The 14,583-nt window shown below is 31.7% G+C and overlaps 1 protein-coding gene across 2 annotated transcripts; it reads left to right on the top strand.

The window, feature by feature from the left end:
• The first annotated feature begins 694 nt into the window (after positions 1-694).
• On the top strand, positions 695-4,561 carry LOC106764243 (tryptophan synthase beta chain 2). Of its 2 annotated transcripts, XM_022785127.1 has the most exons (7): positions 695-729; positions 840-923; positions 1,260-1,590; positions 2,218-2,434; positions 2,776-3,313; positions 3,672-3,770; positions 4,049-4,561. In XM_022785127.1, exons 2-7 carry the CDS (start codon positions 851-853, stop codon positions 4,303-4,305), a joined length of 1,515 nt encoding a protein of 504 aa, XP_022640848.1. In that variant the 5' UTR covers positions 695-729; positions 840-850; the 3' UTR covers positions 4,306-4,561. The 2 variants fall into 2 exon arrangements, with proteins under 2 accessions (XP_022640848.1, XP_014503987.1); XM_014648501.2 differs by lacking the exon at positions 695-729 and having other exon boundaries at positions 737-923.
• Positions 4,562-14,583: the final 10,022 nt, after the last annotated feature.

The raw sequence follows: 14,583 nt of genomic DNA on the forward strand, positions 1-14,583 counted from the left end.
TGCAGGCCTGTTGGGATTAATCTAATCTTACCTTAATCCGGAATTGTTTATGACACTTTGGTTTGTGAGCGTCGACGGCCGACCTTCGACGACCGTCCTTATGGTGTAACAAGAAAATATTTGACGCTGGTCGTCTTAATGGCGTGGTGATGTTTGTCGCCTGGATCATACACGTTTCGCGACGACAGAACGAGGTTTCTGATGGCCGGTTTGTGCCTGGCCCTGAATATCAGTCATGCGACACTCTTATGGGCCGATCTGTGCCCGACCATGATTAGCAGTCATGCGTTGGCGGGGATTGGTGAACCCTAGTTCCATATTTGATGTCTTGACTCTCGCAGGCCGTCCGTCCATTCCTGCGGTTACGCAGGTATCGACCGGGTTCCATCTCCTGATCCTCGGGTGGTTGTGAACCTCTCGGTGCTGTCCGGTCCCTACCGTACACATAAAATATCATTAAAAATAAATGATGTAATTAAGAAAAAATAAATTGATTAATTTATTTCTAAAAAAAAAAATATTCAAAGCGAGTATACCATTTCAGTATAAAAAAACATTTAATATTGTAATTATGAAAATGATGGATTTTAAGAAAATAGTTAAAACATGAAAATGAAAAAGGAAAAAAATAAATCTTTATACAGACAGAGGCAACAAAATTTTTGGTTTCCACAATTTAAGTTAACTCATTCTCAAAGTCACCGTCAACATGTCGGCACTACTGGCGAGGCAAGTCATCGTTTTCAAATTTTCTAAAACCGACAACTTTTGGTTTGATGTCTTTTTTAAGGTTCTACTTCTGCAACATTTATGACTAACTAGCTTTCCATGTTCTGAAGAGAAAGAGTAGATGATGATGATGTCTCACTGTGTTTTCCCTGTTGATCCACCTTCTACTCTTTCACCCTGCTTCCACTCTAAAGGTACTTTCCTTCTTGCTTTCTATGATAAGTATATTACTTTTCTACAACCAGTTAAACTCAAATCTCATTCCACGAATTTTCAGGCGTTTTGTGCTTATGGGGTCTTATACGATGAAAAATTTGGGGACCCCAACTGATATTTTTCTATTTATAATTGAATCAGACAAGGTGGAAAAAAATCCAATTCGGAGACAAACAACCGTTAACATATTTTATTGCTAAAATAGTGCAGACACAATACACTGTCCGACTCAGATTTGCATATTTGATTGTTAAATGGTATATATAATCAGATGGGGATTGCTCATGACTTGTTCTTGTTTTTGTCAACTTCAGTTAGGAAGCAATGGTCTCAGAGATTTGCCTTGAGTGTAAGGCCAATGCACCCTAAGAGAGTTTCAAGTGGCTGCAATGTGAGAGCAACTTTGGGTGATGCTGATAAATCTATCGGAATTCCCCGCCAATGGTACAATGTAATTGCCGATCTTCCAATAAAGCCACCTCCACCGTTGCATCCTCAGACTTTTGAACCAATCAAACCAGATGACTTGTCACCCCTTTTTCCTGATGAGTTAATCAGACAAGAGATAACCAGTGACAGATTCATAGACATACCAGATGAAGTTCTTGATGTTTACAAGCTTTGGCGCCCAACCCCTCTCATTAGGTTTGATTATCTATCATGTATATATATATATATATATATATATATATATATATATATATATATATATATATATATATATATATTATCGCTTTTCCTTGGAGCTATTTGAAATGCTATTATTGTCTAAAATTTATTGAAAATCACAAATTTTGTGGATCATGGTTAATTATTTTTAGTTCCTTAGACACAAAATTGAAAATCAATCATGTTTCAAATTTTAATATATTTTAATCCTCAAACTTTAAATGGATATAGTCTTTTTTAAGTCAATGACGATAACTTTTTTTTCTAGTGTTATATGCTGTTTTATATTGGTATTTGAGCTCGAATGATATAAACTTTGTAAACAACTCAAATGTCTAGAACACTATTTAACATGTAAAAGAAATTAACATCAATAATAGGTTAGAAGGATTATATCCATTTATTTTTAAAGTTTGAGACCAAAATATATCAAATTTTGGAACTAAAATATATTAATGTTTGGAAAATGGACAAATTATAATTGTGTTTAAGTTTAAGACTAAAAACATATTTCATCTTATTATTTATGGAGTTTTAAACAGTATGTTTCTAGCACTTCTCTTGGAGAAATTGTCTAAGGATCATCTGCTCTGATGAATTTAGAGCCAAGAGGCTGGAAAAGCTTCTTGATACGCCTGCTAGGATTTACTACAAGTACGAAGGAGTAAGCCCAGCGGGATCACACAAACCGAACTCTGCTGTGCCACAAGCCTGGTATAATTTACAAGAAGGTGTCAAGAATGTTGTGACAGAAACTGGTGCAGGACAGTGGGGAAGTGCATTGGCCTTTGCTTGCAGCATATTTGGCCTTGGATGTGAGGTATGAGTTGGATGCACTGAGAACTCAACTAACTGAACTAATGGTTTTTCTCAATCAAAATGTTACTAATTTCCTGGTAGTGTTGGTATATTTAACTGTGTTATCATGCATGCATCTTTGTTTAGAACTAACAAGAAAAATGTAATTGAAACTGCACCAAATTAGTTGTGCACTTCAAAAACAATCATCAATGATCTTTTGTTTATCTTCAATACTTTTGTCCAAGGCCAACAAAGTTAGCAGTGAATGATTCAGAAGGAAATAATGGAATTGTGCACATGATGTTATTGTAGCTTAGATTATGAAACTGTGTTGTTTAGTTGAATTGTTTATAAATATAGGTGTGGCAAGTGCGCGCTTCCTATGACTCAAAACCTTATCGGAGGTTGATGATGCAAACATGGGGTGCAAAAGTACATCCATCTCCATCTATGATCACTGAGGCTGGTCAGAGAATGCTTCAAGAGGATCCATCAAGCCCAGGGAGTTTAGGAATAGCTATATCAGAAGCTGTGGAGGTTGCTGCTAAAAGTGCTGATACCAAGTACTGTTTGGGGAGTGTACTCAACCATGTTTTGCTTCACCAGAGTGTTATAGGAGAAGAGTGCATCAAACAAATGGAAGCTATTGGTGAAACCCCTGATGTCATTATAGGATGTACTGGTGGTGGCTCCAACTTTGCAGGGCTAAGTTTTCCATTCCTTAGAGAGAAGCTCAATAACAAAATCAATCCTGTTATCAGAGCAGTTGAACCTTCAGCATGTCCTTCCTTAACAAAAGGGGTGTATGCATATGATTATGGTGATACAGCAGGAATGACTCCATTGATGAAAATGCACACACTTGGACACGACTTTGTTCCAGATCCAATTCATGCTGGTAATAATATGTTATGTTGATAGGGTTTACCGTTCTAGAATTTAATTTTTGTAGTGTGGTAGCTTGTGTTGATTTGGCCCTTGAAAATATGTGTCCTTGAATTTCTCAGCAAAACAAATTAGTCTAAATTTGTCAACTTCATGACAATTTAGTGCATGAATCTATGAACTTTTAAGACAAATTTAGTTCCCAGCTTGGTTCAACTTCATGACAGAAGGATTAATTTTTTAGAAAGTTGACAAATTCAAGGACTAATTGCATTAACAAACTTCCAAGGAGAAAATCAACATAGGTTTTCTTTTTACCATCACATTTGTTAGTGTATATCCTTGTATTAACATTTTTTTATCATTTTTAGGAGGTTTGCGTTACCATGGTATGGCACCATTGATCTCACATGTTTATGACTTGGGTTTAATGGAAGCAATTTCAATTCCACAAACAGAATGTTTTCAAGGTAATTCTCATTCTCATCTCACTTGGCACAATAACTTGCTTAGGTTTCTCTGCTGAGTTTTTTTTGTGTTGTCTGTTCAAAATACGATACTTTTGGTATATTAAAAGAATTTTTAATATATTTTAAAACATCAAAATCAATGTATATCAGTATATTTTAAAGATACAAAAGAGGTCAATACAAAAAAAAAAAAAAAAAAAAAAAACTCCGTAGAGAATCCAAATTCGTGCTTAGCAAATTTAAGATCATAGGATGAAAGTGTGTCCTTTTGGTTACAGGTGCTATACAGTTTGCTAGGTCTGAAGGGTTGATACCAGCTCCAGAACCAACTCATGCCATAGCTGCAACCATTAGGGAAGCTATTCGTTGCAGAGAGAGTGGGGAGGCCAAGGTTATTTTGACAGCAATGTGTGGACATGGCCATTTTGACCTGCCAGCTTATGAAAAGTATTTGCAAGGTAACATGGTTGACCTCTCATTCTCAGAGGACAAGGTTAAAGCTTCACTGGCCAAAATTCCTCAAGTTATTCCTTGAGTTGAGATCTATGTGTCTGAGTTTGTCTTAGTGCTTGCTAAATTAGGTTCAAAATTAGGGAACACTTGATCCATCTCAAGGAAACTACAAATAGTAGATTTTTGCATCTTGATTTTGTTTCCGACACAACTATTGGAATAAATTCATAATCTCAACCTGGGTACCTTTTGCATTGTGCCTTTTTCCATGTATACATGAGAACTAGTGGTGTATCCATTTCTCAAAAGTGAATAAATTGTGGTGAAACGTTGTTAAATTTCCAAATTTGAAGTATATGGTAGAACTCTTAAAAGTGAGTTGTTCAATCCTTGACAAGTTTATTAAAAATTTAAATTTAATTCAATTTCATAAAACTAGTGCTGTTAAAATGGACGGTAACCCGTGAGTCAACCGGCCCACCACGGGTTTGGACTGGGTTGAGTTTGAAACAAATGTAATTTTTTCATGCGGGCTAGTTTTCAACCCTCTCACTTAGAATCTGGCTCATTCAGGTTGATACTAACTCATCTAATTTAATTTAATTATTTATTATTTTGTGTTTCAATATTATTAGTTAGTATTTTTTTTATTATATTGTAGATGGGGATAACAAAGAAGATGTTTTAAGAGAGAACAATATTCTAGATTTATAAATGGATAAGTGATACAAAAATTATCAATGTTAAAAACTTATATGTTGGTCTTTTGAGCTTGTTTTTGAATTATGCTTGGATTGTATGATACTTTTGTTTTTTGAATTTCTTTGAAGTTTAACAACATTTTAGAGTGAAATTTATTTAGATTTGAATTAAAACAATTATAATTTTTTATTTTAGAAAAAAACTTATAATTAAATGAGCTAGTGAGTTAACCCGTTTAACCTACCAATCCATGGTGGGTCGAGCCGGATTTGAATTTTTTTCATCTCGCTAATAAATGAGCCGAGTTGAATTGGTTCACTAAGTGACCAACCCGTGGTGAGTCGGGCTGGGTTACCCGTTTTGACAGCTCTAATTAAAAAGTTATATGCCGATTCAAAAGAACGTTATGAGATATGAAGACATTTTGAGAATGTTTCCTCAATGCTTTATGTCTGTCCAATTTATCTCTGCAAAAGCAACACAACATTGGTACTCATACAAAAGGCTACATACCTACATCAAAGTCAATACTTCTGAGTAATAAGTCTTTCTTGAAGTTACCTGTATAAAGAAGACCACATGAAGAGAAGAAAACAAGAATCATAACTGCATATATTTATTTATGATATCAATATTCTTTTACTCTTGTGTCATCTAGCTCTTTGAGAAAGAAATTTTTTTTGACAAGTTTTCAAAATAAACTTTGTATTGATCTAAATCTTCTCTAAGAGAGTTTTTCAATCTTATTTTTAAAAATACTCTTGTTTTAAGATAATCAAAAGTGATTAAAAACACTTGATTATTTAACTAAGGAGGAGTTAGATGTTTATAATCAATTAGAATATCTTATACCAATAATGGTTATATTTATTATAAACTAGGAGTGATAAAACTCATTGTATTTACAGATACTGAAACCCTTAAGAGTACTTAAAGAATAACTAATCATAGCTCAGTTAAAATGAATCGATATAAAAACATGTTTTTCATCTTTTCTCTTTTTTTCTATGTTTCTAAAGGCTTTCAAAAGTATTTAACATTATTTGTTGAGCGTCTAATTAATCCCTGTAAGCAACATCTAAAGCTTGTTGCAAAAAGATTTTCAAACTCTATTAAAAAATTATTCTTTTTTTCTTAAGTTCGTATGTTATTTTAAAGTTCAATTAACTTGTTTTTAATTAATAATCTGTTAACTTATTTTAAGTTCTTTTTACTTGTAACATGATTTATTTGTAATTAACTGAATCAAAAAATTTGATATGGTTGTTAAAATTAAGAGAAAATGTAAGAAACTTTTTATTATTATGTCAAGTTGTAATATAAAACCTTAGGGACTAAATTTGACATGGGCCAAATAAATCAATATACAAGTACTTGACACAATATTATTTCCATTTGTTTAAAGAAATATGTTAGTTTTTAGTTTTATTATTACAAGAAAAAAAAAAAAAAAAATATATATATATATATATATATATATATATATATATATATATATATATATATATATATTTCTCAAAGGTTATTTTATATATTTTATAATAATTATTACTTTATTTAACCAAAAATTAATCATTGAACTGCTGTGCCCAGTTTTGTTTTTGGTTTCGCTTGATAAGACCAATCAAATGGTATACTTTGCATGTGGCCTATGTATACGTGGATGTATCATTCATTAAACACATAAAAGACAGGAGTAGGTGGCTGCTTAAATTTTCACGTGGCCATTAAATACACTTATGTTGACTTGCTCAACCTAAAAGTTTTATGAAACTATTGAATTCATGATAAAAAAAAATAATTTTATATTTAACTTTTTACATATTTTTTAATTAAGTTTTAATATTTTTTAAATAGAATCAATATGTTTAAAAAATGTCAAATATCAAAATTTAGAAGGTGTCAAAGGTTAAAACTCTTTGGAATATATTACATGTTAAAATATGAATATACTATTTGTCAAACATAAATTCAAGATAAAAAAGTATTCATGTTTTGATAAGTGACACTTTCAAATTACATCAAAGCTAATTTAATGGAATGGAACAAATTGATTCTATTTAAAATATATTGATAATCAATTCAGTAAAAAAATATATATGATTGTTGTCTTCATTAAACTTTTTTATTTTAAAGAATACTCAAAAATTTTATATTTTATAACTGAGTGTTTGATGTTTAGTTTTTTTTCATTTGAATAAGATAAAAATGTGAGATTTTATGGTTAACATAAAATGATATTGTAATTAATACAAAATAATTAATGAATTTTATTATTTTAATTAAAAATATATTAAATAACGAAATTGTCATATTTTTTCATGACTTCCGTGTCAATAGTGAAAAGAAAACCTCTCATTATCATGTAAATAACGACAATAATTTTTTATTATATAACACATTTTCAATAAAAAATAAAAATAATTTTTCATATTATATATTATTAATCATATAATATTACATTTCTTAACACATACAATTAAACAAACAAGACAAGGTAAAATAATCACTTAGTTAATAAAAAAGTTAAATTATATAAGTTCAAATAAAAATATTTAAATTTATAAGAAACTTGAATGTTAATTCAATAAAAAATAATTTATTTAAATGTTACATACATGCATGAATAAAATATTTGCACTGGGAGTGGGTAACACATAACTACAAGTAGAAAACAAGTAGGAAAGAAAAGTTGAAGTACAATATCTTTTCAATTAGTGGAAAAAGGAAGAATTTGTGAAATTAAAGGATGTAACAGTAATTATTTTATTTGGTAATGATGTTTATATATTTGAAGTTGTATTTATTTATTTGGAGGGATTTTTTGAATTTCATGTTTATCGTAAATATGCTTTGTTTAAGTTATAAATTTGAAAGATTATACTATGTATATATTGTAAGTTTAAAGTTAAATATGATATATATATAGGGGTTTGTTAACACGCGTACGCCTGTTTTTCAGTTGGTACGTTTTAACAATGTGTACCGGATTATAATAGACAAAGATATGCTCATTTATCATGGATTCTAAGTTTTAAGGTAAAGGATATTTAAATAATTTTCATTCTCAAAACTAAAAAAAAAAAAAACGAAACCCCCAAACCCTTACTCACCTCCCTCATTCCTCTCAACCCTTTCTCTTTCATCTCTCTCACTCCAACATTTTCTCTGTCATTCCTATTGCCCCAATTGAAAAAAAAAATCATAAACCCTTGCCTAACCCTTGTCCTTTTTCCTTTACACAAAGTGTTTCTTTTTCCTTTCTCTGTTGGTATGGGATACATGATGTAAGATTACAACCTAGAATTGAAAGAATTGTACTCCTAGGGAATTCTTCTATATCAATTTCTTTAATTCCCTTATGTCCCTTTTTTATCACTGAATCAACTTCTACATGCGTTTAGAATAAACTTTAACCAATGTGCAAGATAAAAACCAGTAAAATCATTTTTTACCTTTGAGATTTGGGAAGAGTAACATAAAATGACAAAGTTTATATTCATTTTACACACATTAATAAATATAAAATGATTATAAAAGGCTAAACTTTTTTAATTTTTAAAAAATATCTCTTATTCAAATTGCTACCACCATCTTCAATTGGGTTGAGATAAGAGAAAAAATGTTGGAATGATGACAGAGAAAATGTTGAGATGAGAGAGAAAATATCTCTGATGACAAAGGGTTTATGATTTTTTTTTTCAATTGGTGCAACAGTAGGGATGACAGAGAAAATGTTGGAGTGAGAGAGATGACAGAGAAAATGTTGGAGTGAGAGAGATGACAGAGAAAATGTTGGAGTGAGAGAGATGAAAGAGGAAGGGTTGAGAGGAATGATGAAGGTGAGTAAGGGTTTGGGGGTTTCTTATTTTTTTTTTTAGTTTTGAGAATGAAAATTATTTAAATATCCTTGACCTTAAAACTTAGAATCCATGATAAATGAGGGTATTTTTGTCTACTATAATCCGGTACACATTATTAAAACGTACCAACTGAAAAACAGGCGTACGCGTGTTAACAAACCCCTATATATATATATATATTATTAATTTTATCACACTAAGAATATATTTCTTAGTGTTTTCTAGCTTAGAATATATTTCTAAGATTACATAATTTGAAAATGCATTTTGGATTCCATAATTCAAAATACTTTTTAGATTTTCATATTACATAATTTAAAATTGAAGAGTGTTTTCATATTGCTTGCATGTTTTTCACTTTTCATTCTATTTTATTTATTGATCTTGACATATAGATCTTTAACAAAATTTATTCTCTCATTTACATATGTCTTTTGGAGTGAGAATGGAAAATAAATTAAGAAGAATTAAAAGATTAAATTCATAAACAATTTGAGAAGGTGGTTGGGGGAGTAATAATATGAATTCCTCTAATATGAAGTAAACTCAATGTGTTTTCCACTTTTTCAGATCTTTTGAGATTATGCAACTAAGAAGTTGATATAAAGTTTTGTTAATCACTTCTACTAGACAATTCATATATGGTGACAAGTAATTATGAAAAGAAGTTTATTACCTTTTAAGTGCTTTGGTATTAGTAAATTTCAATGATAATTCAACATTTATCTTGTTTTGATTGTGTGTAAAATCCATGTTAACTACTCCAATTTCACTTGTTTGGAGGATCATACGAATTCAAAGAGTCATACTTGTATTTCAAAGAAAAGAAGAAGAAATTAAACACTTTTGAAGGAATCTGTCACAACACGACTGTAATGTCATTTTGAGGGCTTGAACCATGAAGAAAACCAAAGCAAGAAGGTTTCATCACACCTTGGCCTAAAGCTTAAACTATGAAGAGTCCTTCATTATTAAGAAACATCAGGAAACTCCAGTCTAGAATATCAATACTTAAGCCACATAGGAAACCCAGTAAGGGACCACTGCTTTAGCCGTGCTATCAGGATCTATAAATATCAACACCTTGGACATATTTCAGAGAGAGAGGAAAAACAGAAAAAATGGACCTCAGTTAACACACTTTTAGGGTACTTTTAAAGAAAGACTCTAGAGAGTCTCTTTACCTATATCCTCTATAACTAATAGAATATCTTTAGAGGATTATGAGGTGTATCTTCTTCATTGTTTATACTTCTTCCTATCATCTGCAAGGAGCGAAATCTCCTCTGTGTTGGAGCAAAGATGTAAAAAGATTTTAACTCTCTTGTACTCGGTAAAACCTTCCATTTATGAATGATTTCTTTTGGTTTAAAGTTTGTTAATTGATTTATACTTGTTGTTGGATGAATTGATCACTCATCTTTTTTAACTAGCTTAAGATTGAGTGAAAGTTGTCTTAAGTTGTGGTCCAATGAATTTTTCTGTGGGCTTTTGGATATTAGACATAGATTTGAGGTGTGCGACTGAAATAAAGTCTTAATCTTAATGAAGGGGAGTCAGACACAATCATTGACAAGTTTCAAACTAGGAAATAGGCAATATACTAGGCTCTAGGTGCTAGACATGGACCTAGAGCTACATTCAAGAGAACTCCCAATACTTGATAATCCGAAACTTCATACACGGAGGTAGAGCTAATGTAAGAGAGAGAAAATTTGTGAAGTCGAGCTTCAACATGGTTCAATCATATAAAGTTACTTATTTAGTAGTTTAAACAGAGTTCCAAAATTAAGTCTACAACGCTTTAACAAAACACAAACACTTCTAGACCTATGTCATTTTACAACAGATCAAGCTTATTAAAACATTATAGTTTCTATCAAATCCTTGTGGATACGACACTTTTTTGTACCACAACCCAATATACTTGCTAGAATATTTTGGGTTGCAATATAACATGGACAAGTTTCTGACATTGTTACTGGAGATTTAAGTCAAGAAATATTTGTTTAAGCCAGATTTATCATTGTACAAATCTGTAATTAAGTGTAGTAAAGTTAACTCGTTTCTAATTCTTTCGTTTTTAATGTTTTTTTTACTATTTCATTGATTTTCACAAATGTTTCTGCATAAATATTTGTGCTTTAACGTTGCTCACCATTGTTTTAGCTGTTGTGTATGTAAAGAAGAAGAGAAATACAGGTTCTACTATTTGATCCAGAGGTAGAAAGAACACTTAGAAACGTGGATTTAGGTCAAAAAATTTAAGAAAAATGCATTAAAGTTGACGTTGCCAAAGTAGAGGTTATCTCAAAATTGCTTCCACCTATCAATGTAAGAAGGGTACAAAGCTTCTTACGCCATGCAGATTTTATAGAATATTCATTAAAGACTCTGCTAATTTATTAAACCTCTCAGTAACCTGCTGGTTAAAGGCAACAAGTTTTGTCTCAACCATAATTGTATCACGACTTTTGAACAGCTCAAACACAATTTGAGCTATGCACTTGTCATCACACCACTTGATTAGAACTCTAACATTGAAATGATGTGTGATGCAATTGATTATGTTGTTGGTGTTGAATTAGGACAGAGAAAGGAGAACAAATTTCATGTCATTCATTATGCAAGAAAAGTTCTCAATGAAACCTAAGTCAATTATACTACAATTGAGAAGGAACTTCTAGTCATTGTTTATAGGCTAGAAAAGTTCAGACCATGCATAATTGGCTCTGAAATCATAGTATACACAGACCATGCAACAATCAAATATCAAATGAAGAGGCAAAATATTCAAAACCAAGACTCGTCAGATGGATTTTATTTCTACAAGAATTTGATGTGGTGATCAAAGACAAGAAGAGAAGTGAGAACCATGTAGTAGAACTAACAAAGAAAGAGCTGGAGATACAAAAGGAATTCCTAGATGAAAAGATCTTTGTCGTGAAGGAAAGACCATGGTCTGCTGACATAACAAACTACAAGCCTACTAGAGTCTTCCCACCATTATTTAATTGACAAAAAAATAACGACTACCCAAAGACGCAAAAACAATTTGTGTGAGAATGATCCATATTCGTTCAAAATTTGTGCTAATGGATTATTGAGAAGGTTCATATTTGGAGATGAAGTTAGAAACATCCTATGGCATTGCACCAACTCACCTAACGAAGGCCATTTTAGTGGAGAAAGGACTGTTGCAAAGGTCCTACAAGCTGGTTTCTTCTAGCCTTCACTCTTTAATATGCATTTGATCATTGCAAAAGTTGTGAAAAATGTTAAAGAATAGGAAATATCATAAGGAGGAATGAGATTCCTTTGTAGAACATCATACAAGTTGAAATATTTGATTGTTGGGCCATGGATTTCGTTGGTCCATTTCCCAAGTCCAATTCAAAGGAATACATTTTAATGGTTGTAGATTATGTACCTAAATGGGTGGAAACAACTGCAATTCAAAGAGCAGACTTAAAACTAGTATTTAACTTTTTCAAGAAGAATATTTTCAATAGATTTGGCATTGCCTATAGTGTTAATCAACGATGGAGGAAGTCAATATGCAACCTGTAACTGAGATGTGTGTTTGAGCATTACAATGTTAAACATAAAGTTGCCACAACTTACCATCCTTAAACCAATGGCTAGATTTGAGTATCCTACACAGAATTGTAACAGATTCTAGAGAAAACTATCTAAAACTCTAGAAGAAATTGGGCATTTAAGTTAAACGATACCTTGTGGACATACAAAACTACTTTGAAAACCTCTATAGGCTTAACACCATTTCAAATGCTCTATGGGAAAGCCTATCATCTACCTGTAGAATTAGAGCATAAATCCTGGTGGGCACTTAAGACTCTTAACTCTGATCTAGATGCTACTTGAAAAAAAGAGAAAGATACAAGATACAATTACAAGAACTTGAGGAGTTGAGAACACAAGCTTATGACTCAACATGTATCCACAAGTCCAAGGTAAAAGCCTACCATGATAATAAAATTTTGGAGAGAAAATTCAGGCCTAATCAACTTGTCCTACTCTACAATTCAAGATTAAGGTTGTTCCCTAGAAAATTCAAGTCCAAATGATCTGGATCATTCATAATTAAAAGTTTAAGAACATATAGGGCAATTGAGATTAAAGATCTAAAGACTAAGAATAGTTGGATAGTAAATGCACAAAGGCTAAAGGAATATCAAGGTGGTGACCCTGACATATTCACCACCAAAGCCCAACTAAATGAACTATGATTGAAAAAACGTCAAGCTAAAGACGTTAACAAATCGCTACTAGGAGGCAGCCCGACTTTCTATCACAACATGACTGTAGCGCCATTTTGAGGGCTTGAGCTATGAAGAAAACCCAAGCAAGAATGTTTCCTCAAGCCTTGGCCTAAAGCTCAAACCGTAAAGAATCTATCATGAAGTAACATCAGGCATCTCCAACCCAGAATATCAATGTGTAAGCCACAACGAAAACCTATTAAGGGAAGAAAACTCAAGGCTGGATCCATGGACCACCGCTTTAGCTGTGCTGTCAGGATTTATAAACCCTTGACAGATTTTGGAGAAAGAGGAAGAACAAAAAAAAAGGACTTTTCAGTTAAGAAACTTTTAGGGTACTTTTAGAGAGAGACTCTAGAGAGTCTTCTCACCTATATCCTATGTAATTAATACATATCTTTAGAGGATTAGGAGATGTATCTTCTTCATGATTTATACTTCTACTTATCATCTATAAAGAGCTAAATCCATCTTGTGTTGGAGCAAATATGTAAACAGATTTGAACTCTTTTGTATTCGGTAAAACTTTCCATTTATGATTGATTTCTTTTAGTTTAAAGTTTGTTAATTGATTTACACTTGTTGTTGGATGAATTGATCACTTATCTTATCTAACTATATTAAGATCGAGTGAAAGTTAGTCTTAAGGTGTGGTCTAATCAATTTTTTTGTGGGGTTTGGATGTTAGACGTACATCTGGGGTGTGTAGCTAAAATAAAGTCTTAATATTAATGCAAGTAAGTTGTACGTAATTACTGATATGTTTCAAATTGGACAGTAGGAAATAAACTAGGCTCTAGGTGTGAAAGATGGACCTAAAGTTAGATTCAAGAGAACTCCAAAACTTGATCATTTGAAACTTCATAATTGGAGGTAGAGCTAATGCAAGAGAGAGCAAATCTATGAAGTCGAGCTTCAACATTGTTAAATCATATAAAGTTACTCTTTTAGTAGTTTAAACTGAGTTCTAAAACTATGTTTAAAACTCTCTCACAAATATAAACACGTTTTCTATACCTAAATTATTTTACAACAGATTAAACTACTTAAAAAATTTTAATTTATGCCAAATCTCCATGGATATGACACTTGTTTACTACAACAACCCTGTATACTTGGTGGATATTTCGGGTTGCAATATCAACGTAAGGAAGTTTTTTGTAATATTTCGGGTTACAAATTTGTAATGAAGTGTAGAAAAGCTAACCCATTTCTAATGCTTTCATTTTTACTTTTGTAATTGGTTATTGTTTCATTGATTTTTGTAACTTTTTATGCATAAATCTTTTGTGCTTTAACGTTGCTCACCACTGTTTTAATTGTTGTGTGTGCAAAGACGAAAAATACAAGTTCTACTATTTGATACAGAGGTAGAATGAACACTTAGAAAGCACAACAACAAGAACATAAAATAGAGGAAAATCCTGACGACCCCGCTGTAGCTGCAAATTGTAGAGTCATATTTTGATTTTGTGGTAAATTGCTCTAATCAAATAGCTGCGAATAATAATC

Source organism: Vigna radiata, chromosome 1, assembly GCF_000741045.1.
Source record: "Vigna radiata var. radiata cultivar VC1973A chromosome 1, Vradiata_ver6, whole genome shotgun sequence".
NCBI lineage: Eukaryota > Viridiplantae > Streptophyta > Magnoliopsida > Fabales > Fabaceae > Vigna > Vigna radiata.

Bases quoted from the DNA above. Each gene is read 5' to 3' on its own strand.
- LOC106764243 (XM_022785127.1), top strand. From the start codon at position 851: ATGATGATGATGTCTCACTGTGTTTTCCCTGTTGATCCACCTTCTACT. The intron at 2,435-2,775 runs GTATGAGTTGGA...TTATAAATATAG, and splicing joins TATTTGGCCTTGGATGTGAG to GTGTGGCAAGTGCGCGCTTC. The intron at 3,314-3,671 runs GTAATAATATGT...TATCATTTTTAG, and splicing joins TCCAGATCCAATTCATGCTG to GAGGTTTGCGTTACCATGGT.